Source organism: Hippichthys cyanospilos, chromosome 8 (assembly GCF_059441005.1).
Source record: "Hippichthys cyanospilos isolate Australia breed blue-spotted pipefish chromosome 8, RoL_Hcya_1.0, whole genome shotgun sequence".
NCBI lineage: Eukaryota > Metazoa > Chordata > Actinopteri > Syngnathiformes > Syngnathidae > Hippichthys > Hippichthys cyanospilos.
The window spans coordinates 20,015,709-20,036,684 of record NC_142376.1 but is presented as its reverse complement, the minus strand read 5'-3'; the positions used below and the strand labels follow the sequence as shown (position 1 = coordinate 20,036,684).

Genomic DNA, 20,976 nt, shown 5'->3' with positions numbered 1-20,976 from the left:
AGGTGACACCAGTTAATCACAGGTTATCCATGACTGCCCTCTTCATTGGTAAACATGATATAGAAGTTGTAAACACACTTTGTCTTCCTAAATGCAATCAAAAGAAATGTATTTAGCACAAACCATATCATAATGGAAATAAAATGTATCATAATTGGAATGCATTACATTGTATTTTAGGTGGACTGAATCCTACGTTTATACCCAAAATAATTATATGAAATCTAGACGTGAATTTTTTCATTTTGAAGGGCCCATATCATATTTTGAACTTCCACAGTTAGATATATGCATATAATTATGAAATCATGTTTTTTGTTTCATTGGCAATTTAATTACCTATGAAATATGAGTTTTTTTCATACTGGCATTTCTAACCAGGAATTCTCGTTGACTGAAGCCATACATCTCAACAAATGGCTGCCACATCCACGTCACAACATTGTACAAAAACATCCATCCATCCATCCATCCATCCATCCATCCATCCATCCATCCATCCATCCATCATGTTGACCACTTGTCCTCTCAAGGATTGCAAGGCATTGGAGGCTATCCCAGTGGAGCAAATGAAGGAGCCAAAAAAAGGTGTTTTACTGACATCAAAATGAATTGGAGAGCCAACAAAGTAAAATATGTGTTAAGAGTCTGCATACAGCAACTCCCATTCCTCCTATCAAATCTGTCCCCTCTGGATACCACTACTTGAAACAACAGTTCCGTCCATCATGAATGATTTACTGACATTGATGGTCAGGCTTTGTGCTCCAAAACACGCATTTTTTCCCCTTCAACATTTTCTAAAGTGAAAAGCTAGGATCACACTGCAGCCTGAAGTGACCCAATTTCGATTTTTTTGCTGCTATTTGACATTATCTGATGTTTTGATGTCAGCGTAGACGATGCAGATCCGATTTATTCAAATCGACCCGGTCAACTTTGGTATGTGTTACTAAATTTGATACGTATTCGATCTTTTGACATGCGACTTTAGTTTGAGCGGCTGCGCCAAACAAATGACAAACGTTCCAACTCTGTGCTCAAAAAGGCGCAAGCAGGTTGGAATAAACACAGCAACAATAGCGGACGAGACAGAGACAACTCAATAAAGGGGGAATGGGGTATATTTTGTCTCTGTCTATCGTGGTGCTTCCTCAGAGCGACTGAGATGTTGCTGCCATTGCACAAAATACTATGGCAAAGAAAAAAAAATACCTTCCCTTCAAATATATATATATATATATATATATATATATATATATATATATATATATATATATATATATATATATATATATATATATGCATATTCAGCCTTTTTGACAGCCATTTCAACATCGCCAGGTACTTCCGTAAACACTAACTTTCAGCACACGCACTGCGCTGCGTGTAACTTCACACTGTCCTCAAAGCGCATGCGGGACAGTTTTGCGCTTTTTAGCGTTCCCACACTGGTCAAATACAGGTCACATTTATTTGGAGATGTGAATGACTCACAAAAAAACGAACTTTGCAAAATATTGCAAATGAGCATTAAGCCATGCAGTTTGAACCTAACCAAATCTCTCTACCTTAACCCCAGAACGAAAACGAATGGGCAGCATGGGGGTGGTGTAGAGGCGCTACAAGATCGTTCCACCTAATTGAGACATTACAGAAAGACTTGAGAACGGAAGTTTCTTATAATCTGCTCTGGCGGGGTCGCAGAAAGCGCAGAACAAGCAAGGAATTCTTGAAAATGCATCAACAAAGGAAAACACTTTGGGGGTGTTTTAGGTTGATGAATTATCACTACAGCATGGTTAAAAGCTCCAAAAAGTTACATTTTCATGACACGGGCCATTTTCTTTGATGGCTCTTGTCCTATAACATCGTAAAATGTTATCAAGCCTTTTTGCATCATGACTGAAGTAAGCAAGACTGTAGCTGGTGTGAGTGAAACATAAACATTGAGTGAATTGTATCACATCCTAATTGAAATATATTTTGTCACAACTGGAGTCAATCCTATTGTGTTTTACATCACAATTGGACTGAATTGTATTATGGTTGGGGCCAATAATATTAAATTATAGATAGTACTGTATTGTAAATGAGTGAATGTTATCAACAGTTAACTTCATTGTGCAGTAGTTGTGAATTGCATTACACAGTGAATTTTATTTTATTGTATATTTTATTTATATCACATCCCAGCTAGCTTTTTTGCATATAATTAATGTAGCGTTTCATTGCCTCGGTGATCGAGAGGAAGAAGACAAAATCCCTATTAAACACTGCTAACCTGGATTTATCCAAAATATAGTCATTCATTTGAGTGTGCCCATTGTCTCCCGTTTGGAGGACGTTCTCTCTAATTATACGATAGAAAGTACGGCATTGGATTCCACATAGATTTATTATGGTTTAGAACCAGGAAAATGCCTACCTGTGCTTCTGTAGTACATTCAGCTAAGTACCCTGGCATCATTGCAACACATTGTTTAGTGAGAAAATGGCCTGCCAAATAGATCTAGTTATATCTGTGCTGGTATCTTCCAAAACAGCTCCAATTACAGTGAGCAGTCTGCTGCGACAGCACGGAGGGAGAATGGCGTTTCAAATGACCTGCAGCTGACGGTGAGCAAAACAGATGTGTGGGACAGATAAAGAATGCTGGCACATAAACACGTCCAGCTGCTTTGGAGAAGAGCTAAATCTGTTGTGGCTTTACCGTTGACACATCCCAAATGTCCAACATGCACAGAGCCATGAAAAGAGGTAGAACACAGTTTTCATAATAGTCTCATCGAGTTTTTTTCACTTGACGAGCTTACACTCCCAAAAGGGCACACACTTGAAACGATGACCTTCTGTCCACTTTTTGCTTTTTTTTTTTTTTTTTTTTGGGTCATAATTCCATCAGAGTAAATACACATCATTGTTTTCCCCCATTTGATGATGTCACAACAAAGAAGTTTAAATGGTAGTAGAGACAAACTGCTACATTGTCGAACTGGTAAATTCGACAACTCTCTGAAAGGCAGTATCATATTCAGATCATTAAATTGAAACTCCTATTTATTTTTCAAAGATCAGATTGAGTGTGCCATCGCAATTAGAATATGCTTAAAAAAGCTTGGTCTGCATTATCAACATGGTGCTGCAGTTTTGATTAGCAACAAAGTTGAAATTGGTTCAACTCATTAAATAATAAAACAATGTACAGTTATTACAAGAAGGGAACCTTCAGCATCTAATTTGGAGCAATGAGTCCATTCACGGCGCAGTAACTGGGAATCAGATTGAAAAGATAGTCTTATCTATCCGCTTGAAAGTCTGATATTTCTTACATTCCCCAAAGCTGTTTTTTTCACTTTTGGGGAATTGCTTTCTTCAGACATCTATTCGAAAGTAAATAAAAAAATAAATTACACATTTAGGGGTTATAATAGGTTTAGGAATGATAATCCATCAATAGTATAACATGGTCTGAAAAAGTGTAACTTGACTGCAGGGGCATTGTTGGTTCAGTCTGTCGTAGTTTGGTATGCAAATATGTCAGCTAGGGGACGTTAAGAAACACACACGTTTTCTGAGCATAATTATTCAACTCAATACGTCAATACAACAGTTCAAAACATTCATTTTTTACAGTTAAGAAAAAAAGGTAAAAAGCTTCACGTTGCCAACAAATGCATTTCTCTATGTAACTATCAGTGGTTCTATTTTGATATTTGTGGTCATGTCATGTGGGTCAAAACTAAGGCCACAAACAAATCATCGCCTGCAGAGGCTCATGTCACCTTATTTCTTCTCTCATACTCCATTGGAGCCTGTCTAGTGCATGAGTGTATTTCCATTCACATCAGCAGAAAAAGTAACATTCATGCTGCACAATACAACCTGACTCGGACTTTACATGCTATCATATCACGCCACAATTTTTACTGCGCCGGAAAGATGACAAACTGCACACTTATTCGCTAATGGCTGGAGTGAGTGCACGGTTGTGCGATTCAGACAAAAGTGATTTAACATTGAGTGAAGCGGACAAATTGAGAAACATCTGAGTGACTGGAAGAGGGCAGAGCAAGTGAAGGTGATGAGGTAGAACCCCGTTGGGCTTGTTCTAATCCCCAGAGGATAAATGTTGGTTTGGACCTACTTCCAGTACCATTCGTGCGACAAAGCCAAGCCTATGTGCTTTTGCAGTACGCTTGCAAGGGCTATTCACTTTTTAATGTTTTGTGCCTACAGGAACTCTCTCTCATGGACTTTTTCACACCTCATGCACACTGTAAGTCCGCTGAATGTCTTTCAAGGACGTATTCAGAACGCACTGCAGTGACCGAGGAGCAGGCAATTTATATAACATAATTTAATCAGATCAAACGTCGGCACAGTACAATTTATGGAATACCTAGTTTTGGGCGCATAGCTGTATGATGTGTATAATGTGTCACTTTTTTTTTCACATCAAGTTGTTTCTGACAATATAACACCAAAGCACCCAAAATGCCTGTTTTCAGGGTTTGATTCTTTTTTTTTTTTTTTCTGGTATTTGAAGGCCCTGCCTGTACAACGGATCGCTGTCTATTACAAAGCTTTATCTATGAGTTGTTTATTATACTTTCAGCCAGTAAAATGCAGCTAGTACCAAGGTTAATAATAATAATAGTAATAATAATAATAATAATAATAATAATAATAATAATAAAACATTTCCTTCAAGTTTGCAACACCAGCAGTGGTTTCAAAATTTTACACTCAAATCAGCTTACTGACTCGGACTTACCAAACAAGCGACAAACGTTCTGATTTTCTGCTCAAAAGGCACATTCTCTAACCCATAGAAAGCAAAAACAAACAACAAAAAAAGCAAACAATGTTCTTACGATAAAATGCATCCCCGCTAATTTGAATATGGGATACTGATAATTGTTGCATTTGTTACTGATAATTATAGCATTTATAGAATATGAATTAAGCAGCAATTCTCACAGGGCTACACTCAGAAAACAGGTGAACCATTATTGGTTGTTACCTGAGCTCTCAGCAACAGTAATGCCATTTTTAGTTGACAGCAAGTAGCAAAATGGCAGCCCCCTATGATGGATAGAATCAGGTGGATTTTTCTGCTTAGTTGATATTTCACAAACGCAAGATTAATCAGAATGCCTTCTTTAGACACTTGAGGGCAAAGAGAACAGAATAATGTTAAAAAATGACATGACTTCACCTTGAAGAGTGAATACACAGATATTAAGACTTGGCTCATTTGGAAAAATGAAAAAACTTTTGTCAATCATCTGCTTACCTTCATTAATGCACAGCTGTCAAAACTTGATTAAAACAAAGTGTCGGCAATCAGCTTTCATTTATGGAGGACTGAAAGTGCCAAAATTCAATAAATAAATGTACCATTCAATCATTAAATATAAATGTCATTAAATAATTTAATGTGTCATTAATTAATTGAAAGTGTCATTAATTAAATAAATGTTTAATTAATTAATTTAAACGTTTCATTGAATTAATCAAACATTTATGTAATTATTGACAGTTTTATTTCATGACACATTTAATTATTTAATGACATTTATTTAATTATCTACTCTTTTATTTAATGACACGCTGTTGCTTCGTTTCATCCTTTGATCATTTGTTAAACTCGCTCGTCAAAGTTCAATGGGCGGGTCCTAACACCTGATTGGTTACCCTGCTTTGTCTTGCAAGGGTAACCAATCAGGTGTTAGGACCCGCCTATCAAACTTTGAAGGGCGAGCTTGACAAATAAGCAAAGGATGAAACACGGCCAGTTTTCGGCAATTAGTTTATCTGTCAACCTCGCTCGTCAAGTTAGTGGGCGGGTCCTAACACCTGATTGGTTACCCTGCTTTGTCTTGCAAGGGTAATTAAACGTTACATTTAATTAATTACAAATTTAATTATTTTAGGACACTTTTATTTAATTAATGACACTTTTAATTAATTAATGACACATTGAATTATTTAATGACATTTAAATTTGATGATTGAATGGTACATTTATTTATTGAGTTTTGGCACTTTCGGTCCTCCATATTCAATATGTGCTGTCACTTGTGTGAAACACAAAGTGATTACTGCATTTCTCACGACAATCGTCACTAGTTTTGCAAAGTTGGTTTGTTATTCGATATTCGCTTGACATTCGACGGGGACGTTCTGCAAATGAAAGGTTTCAGTGTGAAAAAAAACGTCCACTAAAAATAAAAAAAATTACTTTTTTCCATTCATTTTGCTATAGTAGATCATACTTGTAACATACTTGTCATACTTGTCTACTACAGGTGAGGTTATTGTGAAAAAAATGACACGTTATATGGACATTGTATGCATTTAATAAATAAAAATCAATGAAAAGGCTTTTTTTTTATCTTTCTGTAGCAGGTCAAACTGTTAATGCTCTAACTACGACAGGTGAGGTTATTTTGGATAAAAAACAAAAAAATAAAAAAAAACACCTAATGCACTTTACTGTATATGGACATACTATGCATTTATATTATACTGTATATATATATATATATATATATATATATATATATATATATATATATATATATATATATATTTATATATATTTATATATATATATATATATATATATATATATATATATATATATATATATATATATATATATATTATAATAACTTCCCCTGGAGTAGTTAGGGCATTAAGTATGATCTAGTACAGCAAAAAGAAAGATTAAAAAGTAATTTTATTGTATTTTTTGTGAATATTTTTGATTTATTAAATACATACTTTGTAGAGCTAAATTGTTATTTCACAATACTTGACCCATAGTAGTTAGGCCATGAAAGGGGTAGACATACTCGTGTTTTTGTAAATATCACTCAAAGAAATACGGTATCTGTGGTCAGAATTGGAAATACTTGAAGGACTGTACTGGCTGTTTGCCACCTATATTTTTCTACACAGTCCAAATCACGTAGGGTTTTCATGGATGGAGCACACAGCCACAGTCTTCCTCATGTCACACAGGCAACTTGGATCTCAGTCAAATCCCCAGATAACCTTGCTTAGAATTGGAGTGGAGACCAGCATTTTCTCTAACCCAGTTATACTGTATCCCATACTGCATTAATTCCAGCTAAGGACCATCTCTTTTTGATGTCTGGGCAACATTTCTGCCCTCCAGCTCTTAAGCAGCTTGAGCTTTTGCTATTAGTTGCATTTACTCCTCGAACCTTTAAAAATGTATTAGTGCACCTCCTCATGTTCTTCCGTTTCTCCTGCAATCCCTCCGCTCGTTTGTTTCCGACACCATCTTTGTGCATTGCAGCATGTCCCTGGCCATCTGTTTGACTTTGTCCGTGACGTGTACTGTCTCTGCTTGTTTATCAAGTGCTTCCATAAACAAGTCTTTCAGTCTCTCAGCACCCTTCATCGCTTTACCACAGGAAAAGTAACAAAACTTCGATTTATGAGACACCGCCTTGAATTATAGCCAATGTGCAAAAATATCAAGCGTTGCCGTCTTACCCTTGGGTATCCACTGCATGCTTTTGCACACTGTGCTGTTTGCTGTTAAATACAATGTGAGCTCAAACTCTAATGCCCCAAAAGCGGTACAATTTAGGTGTTTGACCAACTTCAGCGGGGGCACTCGATGCATCGATCGGGGTCAAACGCTCGATCATGAAGGTTCATCTAAATGTAAATGACTGTTGTTTGTTGGTTTTCTAAATGTAAATTTTAAATATGTAGTTTATTGCGCTCTTGTAGCATTAAAATAAATAGTTTTGACGTTAGATGTCAGTACCATTAAAAGTTTGTAAACACCTTCATATTCACTGTTTTCATTTTTATCTAAATAGTAAATTAAAACTGAAACTACCCAGATTATGGAGCAACACACAAGGAATGAATTGCTAAAGTTAAAAATGTTATTCAACTCAATGATTCTGATTTTTCATAGGTCTCAAACTCCAGCCCTCGAGGGCCGCAATCCAAGTTTTCAATGCTTCCCTCTTAAACACACCTGATTCAAATGATTACGATCATTTCCAAGTTCCTGCAGAGTTTACTGGTGAGCTGATCATTTAAATCAGGTGCGTTTAAAGACGTATGCGAGATTACGGCCCTCAAGGACTGGACTTTGGGATTATAAACAGTAATATTTTTAATTATAAATAGTAATATTTTTTATGGCTGTAATTTTGCAAGTACATATTTTAAATTAAGTGAAATAGTCCTTTATTGAATTGCCCAGCTGACTGCATGATCTCAATGAAGTTAAATGATAACAAAACAGATGGCATTTTCTGTTTGCATTTTTGAGTGGCTGCTTGTGGTTAATTTAAATTTGGATTTAATCTCATGAATAACAGCATCACTTAATAAGCTATTTTGTTATTATTTTTATTTTTTGTTTGCAGTTGTGTCCTCACAATAGGTATCAAAAAGGTTTTGTAGCTGCCATTTTTTATTTATTTTTTTTTGCTTTGCCTGACTGTCAAAATGGGTTGACTATTTATTGTTGTTGAACTCTTTGTTATATATACAGTAGTATTTAACGCAGGGGTTACTTTCCAAAAATAACCAGCTTTATTATTTACAATTACAGTGATTCCTCATCGCATCATTAGGGACCTGAAATCCCCTGGGATAAGTAATTTCCACAAAGTAGGATTTGCTCCCTTACGGATATTGTGCATCAGTGTTGGGCAAGTTACTTCAAAGCTGTAATGCATTATTTATTACTTGTTACTGTCATTTCAAGATACTTGGTTTCATTACAATATTACTGTATTTGAAATGTAAGGCATTACACTACTACTGCATTACTTTTATATTACTCTCAAAATTATGGATTTGCCATTCTAAATGTACCTCATTACACACATTACACTGGCAGTGGAAGGTTGGCTTAAAAAAAAGGGTAAAAACAGTACACATCAAATATTATGTACTGTATCGTAATCTTTAAAGAAAAGACACAGCATCTTTTTTTTGTGTTTTAATCCCTTTATTACTTAGCTTCACAGCATAATGATGCATTGTTTATGCTTTATGCAGAAACATTTGGTCTTTTCCACAAGTTTAATGTTAATATTCAAATTCAAGTTCAGTTGGCTAGGTTAGCGATAGACACGTCAAAAATAGAATGTTTTGGTGGTTCTAAAGTTAGCAGCTGGCCTACATCATCATTATTGTGTTTAACATACTGTTTAATATGAGTTTCGTATGCTTCATCTTGATACACATTGACCAGAATTATTTATAGACTATTATTGATAATAATTGTACAGTGAAAATTAGTCTTATTGTACCTTGTCAATATTGCTAGTTGTGAAAAGGTTTTCAAAATGCTGGCGAATCCACTGTCCAAAGCGGCAGCATATCTTCTACATGACAAACTTAGGTCTCCTACCTTCTCGAGGTGGAAGTTGCATCCCTGAGCAAGAGAACGATCATTATGCCTGCTTTGTTTTATCCCCACTCATTCCACCGCAGGTTAAATTCAAGTTACTATGGCCCACTCTAAATGTTTTGTCAAATTACTGGTGCTATTTGGTGAAGTGGACAGCTCATTCGGTGTCGCACACAAAGTGAAGCTATTATATTCTTCTCCATCGACACAGTTTATGAAACTGATGGCTCTCACCATGTTATCGGCGATCTCTTTAGCCCAGGTTGACCCCTGTGTGCCCGTTAACATCATCCGATGTCGTGTCGGAGAAGCCTTGACACCATAGCTGCCACGTTAGCCTTATTATCCATGGCGAAGCGTTGGGGGTGGTTTAGTGTGAAGCCTGCATAGTCGTGGATGACTTTGGTGTACAGTCTTTGTCAAGCAGCATCTATTGCTTCATCTCATTCAAAGAATTCTGGATATTGGTCAGGCACGTAGCAAAATTATATCCAAGCAAATATTACTTTCGGGTGAAGTTTTTCTCAAATTTAACATTTTGTTCATACGCATCGCCTTCTTTTTCTTTTTGTGTTCATTTAATTAATTAGAAGACACAGGACTTTTCCATGGTGTCACAAACAACCAAATATAACAAGTGTTCACAAGGCGCTCACATGGCAAGCTTGAGTGGTTCATTATACACTACTGGCATCTCGGCCAATCAGCTTGCTGGGTGGATGTTACGGAGCCGATCCTATGACAGCAAGCCGTGCCCAAAGGAAAGAGGTGTGATAGAAGATGGGGTTTTGTGTGTGTGTGTGTGTGTGTTTTAATTATTTTTTTAATATTTTAAAAAATTCATGCTATATGAAGCCACAAAATTTTAACTCCAAAATAGCGAGGGTTCACTTTATGCTTTTAATTTCACCAAAATCCATAATTTTCTATAAGTCTTCAAAATCACATCTGTTATTATCAGGAAAAATCTATATTTTTCCCTCTAACATGAATTCTCATGCATTTACAATGGGAGACTCTAGTGTATGCTGCGGTGGAAAATTATGTGGTGATGTCATGCTATGCTCGCCTGCCTGTGAATGCCTCTGTGCAGAAGGCCAGCTACTACAACGACTAACAAAACACCAAACTCCTAAAGCAAGTTTTTGTCCAAAACAATGGATAGTCTACTCGATTGACTATCACAATCATGGAACAAAATGGTAGGCTGGATGTTTGCGTGGTTGAGTTGTGTGCAGAGATAAAGCCTTGTGTTAGCTTCTCATTGTCAGAGCTTGTCGCTGACTGTTGAGCTGCTACAGTATGTGCTTGAGTTGAGTGCTTTGTGTTACCGTTATGTTTTAACATCATTAAATTCACGGTAGATTTTCAGACTTGTGTGACTGTGTTTTGCAATGAATTGGTTATTTTCACCTTGTAGCTGCATGACCATAAATAATACAGAATAAATAATACAGAAGTTACTGATATGATCAACTTTCCATCTCCATACCTCAGCGGACTACAATTAAGACATGTAGGGATTTTCTTTTTTCTATTGTGGTACACCAGGGGAGCAGTGGTTAGCACGTCCGCCTCAGAGTTCAGGGACCTAAGTTCAAATTCACCTCCTTCCGGCCTTCCTGTGTGGAGTTTGCATGTCATCCCCGAGCCCGCGTGGGTTCTCTTCGGGCACTCCGGCTTCCTCCCATACTCCAAAAACATGCATGGCATGTGTAATGGACATACTCAATTGTCCTTAGGTGTGATTAGCTGCGTGAATGGTTGTTTCTCTCTGTGTGCCCCGCAATTGGCCGTCAACTGGTTCAGGTTGTCCCCGGCCTACTGCCCGAAGCCAACTGGGATATCACCAGCAAGCCTGCGACCCTTTTGAGGGTAAGCGGATCTAGAAAATGGATGGATGGATAGTACAATGGGAATACTGATCTGTTTTCGCCTGGCCATCATTCGACTTAAAAGCCACAGACTTATCCTCGTAGTTTTTTTTTTTTTTTTTTAGTATCTCTTGCCCTGTCATTGTCAATGAACCTATTAAAAGTATTCACGGCAGAGCGAATGTGAGCACTGTCACGCAGTCTATTATAAATCATATGATTGGTCTGTAGAATTGGAAAATTAAAATGTAATTCCGAGCTTCAACTCATGCAAAGGCATAGGAGATCGTCTACTATTGAACTAGTCAGCAAATGATTTAAGTGCATTTACAGCCCAGAAAAAGACAATTTTGCTAAACTCTTGGCAGCAAGACGGCATTGACTCTTCCTATGCAGTCCAATATATATGATACAATAATTCTTAACTGTCTTTTAAATCATATTAAATCAAGTAACACTGATTACAGTTAGGTTAAAAAGACAAAAAAAAAAAAAAAAGATGCAACATAAAATGTTGTGCAAAGAAGCCTGCATGCAGATATCCACACTGGCAGACTGCCTCAAACCATGCTGGTAGCTAGCTCATGCTAAATGCATGATGTCTAATTGTTCTATCCCAGTGTTTTGGCTAGTGGGTACATATTGCTTCAGAAACGACCGCGAACCCATTTCATTATTCACTATTTGATGTTGACAACCTAACATATGACACATTACATGAATATAACAATAGTAAGTCTTTTTGAGCAATTTGCAAACTTACAGGGCTCAAGCATTCATGATGTTCTGATAAAGAATATACAGCAGCGGAAACAGTAAAAGACAGCAGGTTTGCAAGCAATTAACTGTTTAAACATTTTCAGTTTTTGCATGTTTATCACACGGCTGTCAAAACACTGCATGGTTCTCTGGGGGCCAGAAATGAGATTTGACTTCACCTCACTTCACCAGCCAAGAAGCCATCACACTACAGACACACACACACACACACACACACACACACGCACCTCCTCTTATTCAGATCAAATGCCTCGTAGGTCGTTTGTCCTCACACGCTACAATGAGCCATCCTACTCACTTGTTCTGATGTTTGGAGCCCTGGAGGTGTGCATGGTACTGTTCGATGGAGTTGAGGACCACGCTGCAGACGCTGCAGGAGTAACTACTTCGCAGGCCTGGAGAGACATTAAACACACAATTCACACATACATACTTGACATTTGATCATTTAAAAACCTTTAAAAAACTGTAATTATCTTTATCGTCATAATCATCTGTATTATAAAAAATCAATGTCCAAACTTGTCTGTAACATTGTAGGAAACATTTTAAATGCATTAATCATGGTATAAATATAAGTTAATTAGTCTAATACATACACATCAAAACTATAAGGTGAGGCCTGGGTATACCAAAGTTGACAATATACTGGACCCATTAGCACAGTCAAATAAAGCAAAACAAAAAAGCTTCAATGAACATAACATGCACATGCAAGTCACTATCTTAATGTGATGTCTTTGTAAAATACAAATAACATAGAAGAACACATCTTCATTTAGCTGTCCCTTTTAAATGCTTGCAAACAGTACACTGAGAGTACACCCTATAAGTGTCAAGTTTTGCCCATGTCAGGCTCATTTACTGTCATTCAAAATTGGAAATATTGTCAATTTTGGTATGGTGGTATGGTCAACGTGTGGTGGATATTTTTCTTTTGTTTTGGTTTCTTTTGTTTCCTCTCTTAACCGCTGAGAAACAGTGTTGGGGAAAAAACACCAGCAAAACACATCCAGAGTCGAGAGCTTGGATACTGGCTGAAATTAGTTCTTGTCAGGTGTGCAGGCAGTCAAATTGTACCTGAACTCCAAATTGTACTTTTGATGCATTCAAACTTCAAGGTATCAAATAGAAAGGACGCCAAATAAGCTCCTATTTTCCACTCTGCGGAGCAGGCTAATTCTTGTAATTAGGTTGCATCTGGAGAAAGATTTGAATCAATTAATCATTAGCAGAAAGCTGGCTACATTTTAGTTCACAGTCTCTTTAGCGTGTGTGTGTTTTCAAGCTGCTGAACCTCAACAAGGTGAGGGAGGAGGGGAAGGACAGTGCAGTCAGCTGCATGTCAGATGGTATATCATTCTGCTGCGTTAGTGCATGCATGTTGTGTCAGTGAATGTGTGCTCGAGACCCAGATGTGAGCAAACTGGAGGGCTTGCAGGTGGTCGAGATGAACACGGCCACCAAAAATAGATAGATGAGGATGGAGATGGCAACGAAGAGCAGTGATGGGAGTGTTCGGGCAACCAAACAAGCGATGGGGGCACACTTCTGATAGGAAGTCAAATGAAAGAGAAGACAAGAGACATAATTATTGGAAGGAGAACAAGATGATACTGTTTATAGTGAGATTATGCTTTTGACAATTTGTTTTAACACTGAAGGCATATTTATTGTACTCTAGATATGGTTAATTAACCAATCAACGATGACCAAATTACCATATTTTCCGCACTATAAGGCGCACCTAAAAGCCTTTTTTTTTTTTTTTAAAGCTGATGGTGCACCCTATAATCAGGTACGCCTTATATATGGATCATAATAGAGATTGGGATTCGTAGATGGGGAATGAACTGATAAAGTAAGCTTTACCTGTTCCTTTTGTGAGTTTACAGTTGAACAAGGTTGATCATATTCACATTGAGTTATTATGCTATTGAGAGTTTAGAGTTATTTTTTGAGTTATTATTGATATTACTTTGAGTATTACTATATTGTGGTTTAAAAAGTTTTAAAATATGTCATTAATCAAGGGTGCGCCTTATAATCCGGTGGGTCTTATAGTGCGGAAAATACGGTCATCAATTATTCATTTTGATCATCAGTAAATTGTCTTGAGACCAAAGATTTTCCGAAGGCTCAGAATATCGGTCTCTTGATTAGACATATTCTGAAATTTCTGAAAGCAGCCTGCCTCTTATTGTGCTGAAGGCTCAGAATATCGGTCTCTTGATTAGACATATTCTGAAATTTCTGAAAGCAGCCTGCCTCTTATTGTGCTGAATTGTGCTTAATTTAAAATATGTCATTAATCGAGGGTGTGTTTTATAATCCGGTGCTCATTATAGTGCGGATAATAAAAAAAAGTCCTATTTGTTACTAGAGCGGTGGTCATTGAAATATTTTTTTTCATAATCTTTCATCAAATATTTGACAATTGATTATTGAAATAATTACCGCCCAAATTGTTTTCATTTTAATTGCAGCAATTGTCTCAGTTTTAAGACATTTTAGGCACCGCTTTACTTCCCCTCAAACAAAATGTCATTACATCTAATGATAGAATGGTTAACTGAAGGCAGAAAAGGCACTCTATGACCCGCCTATCTCCTTTTTTTAATTGCATTTCCCTCTCCTCTTTTTCCATCCCATAGCAGGGCTCACACAAAGAAGTCTGTTCTTTTATATGTTTGCTTGTCAATGATTAAGTGCTTTTTTTTTCTTTTGTGGGGAAGCGCTTAGTCTGATTGACGGATCGTCCTTGATCTCCAGGATAAAACAAACAAAAAAAATAGCTACCAACAAGCTTCTTATTCATACACAATGACGTTGTCTTCTGGTTACTAGAGCGGTTTTGGTTTATGAGACCACGCAGTGAACTAATCCATGTAAATGAGGTGCAAGACACAGTGACTGGATGTGGGGATGGGTGGTGAATTTATGCAAGCACAAGCAGTAATTTGTGAGGGTGTTTTAAACCTTGTTAATTACATAAAACAATATGCTAGTGACAGACAAGGGGGGTGGAAGTGTTGGCATGAAGTCTGTTGTCTAATGTACAGCCTCCTGGCAGTCCTGGCAATCCTGTTGAGACTTCACAAAAGGTAATGATCTAGAGCACAGAAAATGTGGACTGTTGTTGTGTGCTCTTTTTAACCAAGAAATGTTGTGCTTTGGTTGGCTGAAGCAGCTTAACTCGGCTAAAGAAATCTTAATGGGGCATTCAGTGCATGTAGCAAATTGGCCATTCTGTCTAGATGTTCTGCCAAACTCGAACATTGCCTTGTTTGTTTTATAAATGATTTATTTAGCAATTGTATAGTGTTAACAATCATGGAATGTACTGGTGCTGTTGAGACACTTGTTTAGTAGAAAGATTGACTCCAGAGGAGAATGTGAAAATGAGCCTTCAACATGCTGTTTAACCACCACCTGTGAATATCAATGTGGATCATTTTAAAGGTACTTTCCACCTTCCAGTGGGACAACTCAATGACAAGTAGTCATCTTTCAATTTTACTCACCATGGAGGCTGGATAATAGGATATAGTGCTCTTTGTAGCACAATTTACTGTAACCGTTGTCATGCTTAATTAAACCACTACCGAAGGGGAAAAAAAAGAGGCCAGTTATGAACAGGGGTGAGTCTTATTACTACATTGCTGCCTTGACAGGAGTTTTAGTCATTCCATAGCAATGTTTGTAACTCAAAACACATATATTTATTTGTCTTTCCTTTTTGAAGTCAATTAAAATTTTACTCAAAAGCTCTAGCCCTCTAAAATCACCAACAAATATATGTAATATTTTTAAAATGATTATTAAAAGAGCAAGACTTTAATCTCGTACTCCGTAAAAACATACCGTAATAAGATGAATCAAATATAGAGTCAAACAGTTTGTAGAACATGATTTTAAGCTATACAGTAATCCCTCGTTTATCGCAGGGGTTACGTTCCAAAAATAACACGCGCAAAGTGAAATCCGTGAAGTAGCCAGCTTTATTTATTTTTTTTATCATTTTACATGCAATAATGCAATAATAAACTATAGAATAAAACCAAAAATCAAAACCTGTTTTAAAGCCCCAAATTTGTTTAAAAGAATCATTTTAATATAGTAAGAGGAAAGTTGGAAACATTGTCACTCACGTATTTCACAGCTATGCCTCTTTGTCCTGAACCCGCACATTGTTATGAGTAATAGTGCAGCTCTTTCTATTTCTGAGCAAGATTTTTATTAACGGATATGCCCGGACGTCGAATTAAAGTGAAGCCTCTTATATCTTAACAATACACTTGAAATTGCACTTTATTATAAAAGAAATAAAAGTCAGATTTCCAAAGCTGCGCATTTCTCCATTGCTGTCTGTGTGTCAACATAGTGTGTGCGCTTGCTCTCGGCACGCCTACGAGTCACGTGATCGGCTCCCAGCGCCCAAGCTGTCAATCAATGTGCTTACTAGCACGTTCGCACAAGGCAGATAGAGGAGAGACACAGGAGAGACTAAAGCAAGCTTTTGGATCCTCTTGCCTTTTGTAATGAATTGAAAAGTGAAAAACCAATACAGTACAGCGTCAATATTTTATTTTGAGACAGTAAAGCCCCTGAGTCATTCAGGATTCAGAGCACGATGGGCTGTAAAAAAAATATATACACACTGGAAAAAAATCTGTGAAGCAGCGAACCCGTGAAAGGTGAACCGCAATACAGCGAGGGATTACTGTAATCCACTGTGCTGTACCTTTCAGTGTATATGCTTTGCTCACCAATGTATACAGTTCAGTATAGCAATACAACACACAGATAAGATGATGTTCCATAAAACCTTCACATGAGTTTCATTGAACATTCCAAATCATTCTTAATGAACGATTGTTGATTAGGTCTATACATTAGGTGACTTTAGACTGTCTGGCAATCAATCAGGAGTGTACCCTGCCTCTCCCAATGTCAGCTGGGTTTGGCCTTATGAGGACAAATGCATTAAAACAAAAATAAGAATAATTAAGGTGATTTTTTTTTTCTTGCCCACATAAGATCCACTTACCATATTTCTCAGAGTACAAGTCGACCTATATTATCAATTGAACCCCCCCCCCCCCCCCTTTTTTTTTTACTGCCATTTGGATGACAAGTGACAACTGTGGTGGGATCAGAGCATGGATTGGTTGCCCTACGCTGTGATTATACTCCCATCAGCTGACATCCACGCATGCCACTGCGTTCATATTTTTGTCTTGAACGAACAAGTCAAGCCATATTTTTTCCTTTTCATAATGCGTTAAAGTCCATCAAAATAAATGAACCATGCAGCCTTGTTGTCAACAGCAAAGAGGCACCAAGGCGGTGCTTGTCGAAAGTACATTTTTGCGATGTTCTGTGCAAACACTCTAAAACGGATGCATACTATATTGAACCAGAGGTATACATTATATGATCATTTTAAATCTTGGTCATGACGTAATATTATTATTTTGCATTCCTTGGTCATGATGTAATATTATTATTTTGCATTCAAATTTATGTACCAATAATTCAAACACAGCTATGTGGAGAAAATTGGTCTGGTTTTGAGTTATGCGGTTAGAAGTCGACCCCCCTGATTTGGGGATTGAAAATGAGGAAAAAAATAGAATTGAAAATGAGGAAAAAAAATACGGTAATCATCCATCGTCCTTGGCTGCTTATCCTTACTAAGGTCACTGGCTTGCTGCTGCCTATCCCAACCATCATCGAGCAGAATGCGAGGGCCACTTTTAAGTGTTTGTAAGCCAATCGCAAGACACACAGAGACAAACTACCGTTTGCACTCAAAATCACACCTCAGGGAAATTTGGAGTGTCCAATATACCTATCATGCACGTCTTTGGAATGTGCTATCAGTCTTCCAGTCTTCCACTGTGCCATCTATTTAATCATCACTTAAATAAATCATCTATTTGTTGCTTTCCCTAATCTGCATGCTCGAAATTCATTTTTCTCAGTAATTGTTCACTTGTCAACTTCTGTGGTATGAGTCATTACTGTTTTGTGTTTATGAATGTATATTTTTGGCTTCTTCCTCATCAAAAATATTTTCTATGCTTAGAAATACTCCATCGACAGTAACAGACAAAAGTCTGGAATCAATTTCAAATTCTAGTCGTCTCAAACACATTAACTCTTTCAGTGCCAAGCATTATCCAAAAAGGCAACCCCTTGGTGCAAGCCAATATCGAGCATATTCACTAGTCTTTCAAGGTCACCAGAATAGTGTCTGCTTTCTCTAAGTAAACATGCATGATAGTATATGAAAGAATTGATTCCCTTCTTTAATTTGAAAAATAGAAATTGATAATATTTTATTTTGTTCTTTAGTAAGTAGTATTAGAAAATAGGTCATTTGAGTTGATACCAAGATATTTTGTACATTATTTTGGGGATGGATCATCTTACATTAAAAAGCACATTAAAGAAAGCCTGGTCGATAATTTCCGTTGTCATTTAGTCGCACTATTTTGATTATGAAGCTATGGAATTTGCTATATACTGTATGCAATTAAATAAATGTGAACATTTTGATTAACAGCAATTGATTAATATATAAAATAAAATTGCAATACTCAGATTGCAATGTTCCTATGTGTGTGTGTACAACTGCTTGCAATGCCGTGGTGCCATGTGAACACTGTTTCGAGGGAGAGGAGGTCAGCGGTGTCTCCTGACTCAGACGTCGTCATCAATTACACACCATTTTCTCTGCTTTGCTCCTTGGCCCTCTCTGAGATCCCGGCGCGCTCGGGCGCTCATGCTTCGGCGAGAGACGCTTATCTCACTGCTCCTAATTCACTGCTGTGTCTCCGGAGTGAAGAGACAATCGTCCGACTCTGTCTTGAGGGGGTTTCTACCCGGGCTGTGATTTATGTAAAGACACATCTGGGTCCGCCGGGCTCCTTGCTCGAGCTGCTAGCTTCTCCCCGATTTCACTCCCAAGCCAAACCCCACGATCAAACTCGCAGGGTTTTCGTCGAGCACGGAAATACATCCATTCTCTACTGCAACTTGTCAATGGGAGAAGAAAAAATAACAAACCATGCAAATGCATGTGTGCCATGAGGCTTTACAAAGGTCAGTATCATCAATAGAACAAAGACGGCATGTAAATAAGTCACCTGTGCCTCACTGGTAGGTAATGAGGATGAAAGATGAAACATGACGCAGGCGGGGACACTTGTGTGGCGCACACAAACACGTCTATGCAGATTGTACACACATCAACTGAAGATTTATTGAAGGAGCAGCAGAAAATATTTCATAAGTAGCATCCACTAAAGCTGAACAACCCAAAAGGATAAGCACTGAATCTTTCTGGATATTGTTTTACCTGAAGATCACAAAAATATGCATTGAACGCATTTGGGAGCTCGTCATCCAGATGGCGACAACATGTTTACCATGGCACAACCACTTGGAAATCACACTACCAGTGTTGTGCAATTCATTGACTAAAATACTGCGAGAATTAAGTAAATGTGCACATAATGCTCCAAATATCACACAAGGGGTTACGGAGATTAAATCAAATGCATCAAACTAGTATGTCACATGTAGTAAATTTTCTTTAGGGAGTAGAAATATTTCCTGGAGTTTAAACATGTAGTTCATAGAAATGGGACGAGATCTTGCGAGATCAAACGACATGAGATTACTTGCTCCCTCAAGCCACGAGATTAATTTCCCACCAAAGCCTGAAGCTTACCAGCTCTTAAAAAACACCTTCTAAAAATCAAGCAACAATCAAATACGCTTTTACATCCCCACTGGACCCACCAAGTGCGAAAGCCACCAGAGGAAAACGGGATAGTGGTATACACATTGTACTCGCTCTGAAGCCGTTTTTGACAGTGGAAGGCAGTGGATTTCGGTGGCTAATCGACACCCTGAACTGTGGTATGAGATCCCATCGCGGCAACACTGAAGTTGCCCAGTAGTTCCAACAATTACAACAAAACCAAAGTGGAGATCATTGATGCCATGAAGTAACTTTGCAATCACGACTGATTCCTTTGCTTGCTGCTATTTCAAAGTACACCTTTACATCCCTGTGACATCAGTTTGCAGCGAGTGTGGCACTATTTGCATTAATGTTTGGAATTTTAAACATATATTTCTTTTTTTCAAGTTCAAGTGTCAAATTCTTGAAGCAGCAAGTATTTTTGTTCAAGTTCAACTATTGTGAGAGATCCCAGCAGAATAATTTGTTATTGCAGCAGCATATGGAAAAACATTAGATAGTTTATCACAGCCTGCTCAATAAAAGGAGCTTATTTAAAGACGGGTGTGGGGGCAGCACCAGTGATGTGTGACAGGGAGATGATATGGTTTTTATCGCTCACGTTCAACGCTAACGGTCAATGTACACACTGGATACTATTTGATCAATGCTAGCCACTACACATAATACTCTTCATTTTGCACCATATTGCATATTTAGTACCAGTATTATTGGATTACTATGTTCACAGTATAAATTGTGAATAAACCTGAAACATCGCCAACAGTAATCCTAGTTCCGAGCTCATCATTTACTCAACATTCAACCACAGCGTGTCAAAAACATGTGCCCTCTCGCACCCACCTGAGCGGCTAAAACAGCACTGGATTAGTTAACTTTGAGGCGTACCTCCTTAATGGCCTAATTACTACTGGCAAACATTTCCAACACATACCCGAGAGGCGTCAAAAGCCATTTGGATGTGCAAATCCCATGCCAATAGAATTACGTCATGCAGAAAGACAAACAATTCCTGACAACAGTGGCATGATTAAAAGACACCCAAGCTTAGACGTGATTGATGGCATGTGTAATGAATCACATCAGCAACGGGCTCACTTCTTGGTCCGGCTCGCAGGCTC

At 37.6% G+C, this 20,976-nt stretch overlaps 1 protein-coding gene across 4 annotated transcripts in view; it reads right to left on the bottom strand.

Annotated features, from left to right (window-relative positions):
- Positions 1-20,976, bottom strand: part of LOC148420488 (zinc finger matrin-type protein 4) — a 96,186-nt gene that overhangs the window by 7,871 nt on the left and 67,339 nt on the right. For all 4 annotated transcript variants that reach the window (XM_088421948.1, XM_088421949.1, XM_088421947.1 and 1 more), the window contains one exon: positions 12,377-12,473. In XM_088421948.1, coding sequence (XP_088278074.1) covers positions 12,377-12,473 — 97 coding nt within the window. The remainder of the gene's footprint in view (positions 1-12,376; positions 12,474-20,976) is intronic.